Source organism: Etheostoma spectabile, chromosome 19 (genome assembly GCF_008692095.1).
Source record: "Etheostoma spectabile isolate EspeVRDwgs_2016 chromosome 19, UIUC_Espe_1.0, whole genome shotgun sequence".
In the NCBI taxonomy this organism is placed as follows: domain Eukaryota; kingdom Metazoa; phylum Chordata; class Actinopteri; order Perciformes; family Percidae; genus Etheostoma; species Etheostoma spectabile.
Window position 1 is genome coordinate 6623137 of NC_045751.1, and position 2404 is coordinate 6625540.

General features: G+C 41.9%; 1 protein-coding gene across 1 annotated transcript; it reads left to right on the forward strand.

Annotated features, from left to right (window-relative positions):
- Nucleotides 1–305: 305 nt before the first annotated feature.
- On the forward strand, nucleotides 306–2385 carry LOC116707397 (zinc finger protein 239-like). Its single transcript, XM_032544716.1, has 2 exons — nucleotides 306–396; nucleotides 1700–2385. Exons 1-2 carry the CDS (start codon nucleotides 322–324, stop codon nucleotides 2363–2365), a joined length of 741 nt encoding a protein of 246 aa, XP_032400607.1. The 5' UTR covers nucleotides 306–321; the 3' UTR covers nucleotides 2366–2385.
- The last annotated feature ends 19 nt before the right edge of the window (nucleotides 2386–2404 follow it).

The following is a 2404-nucleotide window of genomic DNA, read 5'->3' on the forward strand; positions in this document are numbered from 1 at the left end:
GTATGAGTCTGTAATATTAATGCTTGGTGTTCTCAGTCCTGAGATATATAATATATATTTACATATTGCAAATAAGTGCCAGCATGGTATCATGCCCTCAAAGTTGAAGGTTTGGTATTTTGACACTACGTTGCAGACCCACAAACAACCTTACAAGATGGCAATAGAAAAAAGGAATAATAGGAATGCTAGATAGAGTGAGAATGGATTGACTAAAAACAAAGTGTGAGGAGATGTTCTTCTGTCTGCACCCACCTTTCCAGTGAGGATAACACATGGGAGCCACAAGACAACCTGGACCTGGACCTTATCGCAGAGTACATGCAGAAACGCAAGCAGACGGAGGAGAAGAAGAAGAAGGAGGAGGGCAAGAGGAAAGGTGTCAGGGAAGAGGAAGTGAGTGAAGAAAATAAGGTACTCCAGACTGTAGAGTCCCAGAAATCTAATCTCAATATAAATGAATGCACACAGAGGTTTTCACAAATGTCTTTTAGGATTTATATATGATGTAGCGCCCCCTGATGGCCAATATTCAACAGATTTGTTAGACAAACTCAGAATGGGATTGAAAACAAAAATCTCAGGTTTCACGTTCGTAGTATTTAATTTGGACAAGATATCCAAAAGTTTGCGTGGGTCTCTAGCTACAATTTTTTTTTTTTTTTTCACAACTTAACCATTTTTTTATCCAAACAAAATTCTTTAATCAGTCTTTTGTATCGCCCATCTTAAGATGCTATGTGCCAGGCTTCAGGCAGACCGGTCACGAGACCCCTGACGAGTTTGAAAAAGTATGTTTTGCACATTTCACGATTTTTGTAAAAGACATCCCAACCCCAAATGGATGTGGCCAACGTCAAGAGATTAAGTTTTAATCAAGGGATGCGTGGCTATGCAAAACCTACTTTTTCAAAGTCGTCCTGGGTTTATTGACCGATCTGCCTGAAGCTCGGCATAAAACATCCCGGGCTTGATGGCACAAAAGGTCACTAAATTAATTTCCTTTGGTTCCCAAATGAGTAAGTAACAAAATGTGATTTTTTTGTTGTTGTTGTAAATAAAGACCATACAATGGTGTACCGATTGGTTAAAATGGGCGTGGCCCAATACACCCCCCAAAATGCTTTGTAGCAACAACAAAAAACAACTGTCTTTTGAGCTTGTCTTTTTTTGCTAGACAAAATGTCTTCAACAACCTTTAACCAAGTCCAGTTGCCCTTGATTCGAACCTTTCTTGGATACTATATCCTTGATGACTCCTTTGAACCTTTACATACATCGAAGCTATATTTTGAAACATCCATGATCACGACATATGCGCCTGTGTCTGTCAGAGGCATCTGTGATGCTCAGCAGTTTTATTCCAGAGCTCTGCTTGAGCTTCAGAAATGCTTGAGGAAATGTAGCTTGGGTGGACCATACCCCATTACTTGCTCAATAAAAGAGGTCAACCTCTGAAAAGCTGTTTGATTCAGACACCAGTGACGTTACGGAGAAGTAGTTAAACTAGTATCGTTACTGCCCAATACTGCTGGCCCATACTTGATTTTAATGGGGATGTTGGCAGGTAATTAAGAAAGGTAATGCATCAGTCAAACAATGTTCCATAGATATTCTAAATGTTGTTTCTAGTATAAGATAGAGCTCTACAGCATGGCACCTCACTGACTCACTGTCTTGTTTTTTTGTCTGTTGATAGAAACGGAGAGGAAGAGGAGTCAAACGTCACCGTTGTAAGCATTGTGGGAAATCCTTCACAACATCTGGATATTTAAAGATTCATCAGAAAGTTCACACTGGAGAATTACCTTACAGCTGTGATCAATGCGGGGCGGCTTTCACACTACCGAGTTACCTGAAAAAACATCAACGCATTCACAGTGGAGAGAAGCCGTACAGCTGTGATCAATGTGGGGCAGCCTTTACACTACAGTGTAACCTAAAAACACATCAACGCATTCACACTAGAGAGAAACCGTACAGCTGTGATCAATGTGAGTCTGCTTTCACAGTACAGTGTAACCTAAAAAAACATCAACGCATTCACACCGGAGAGAAGCCTTACAGCTGTGAACAATGCGGGGACACTTTTTCTCGGGGCGATGCCCTTCAATCTCACCAGCGCGTTCACTCTGGTGAGAAGCCGTACTGGTGTGACCAATGTGGGGAAACCTTTTCTTGTTGTAGTAACCTTAAATCTCACCAGCGCATTCACACTGGAGAGAGGCCGTACTGGTGTGACCAATGTGGGGAAACCTTTTCTAAGAGTTGTAACCTTAAAAGACACCAGCTCGTTCACACCGGAGAGGAGCCGTACTGGGGTGAACAATGTGGGGAAACCTTTTCTCAGAGTGGTCACCCTTAAAAGACACCAGCGCATTCACTCCGCCTCGTTGTGAACATG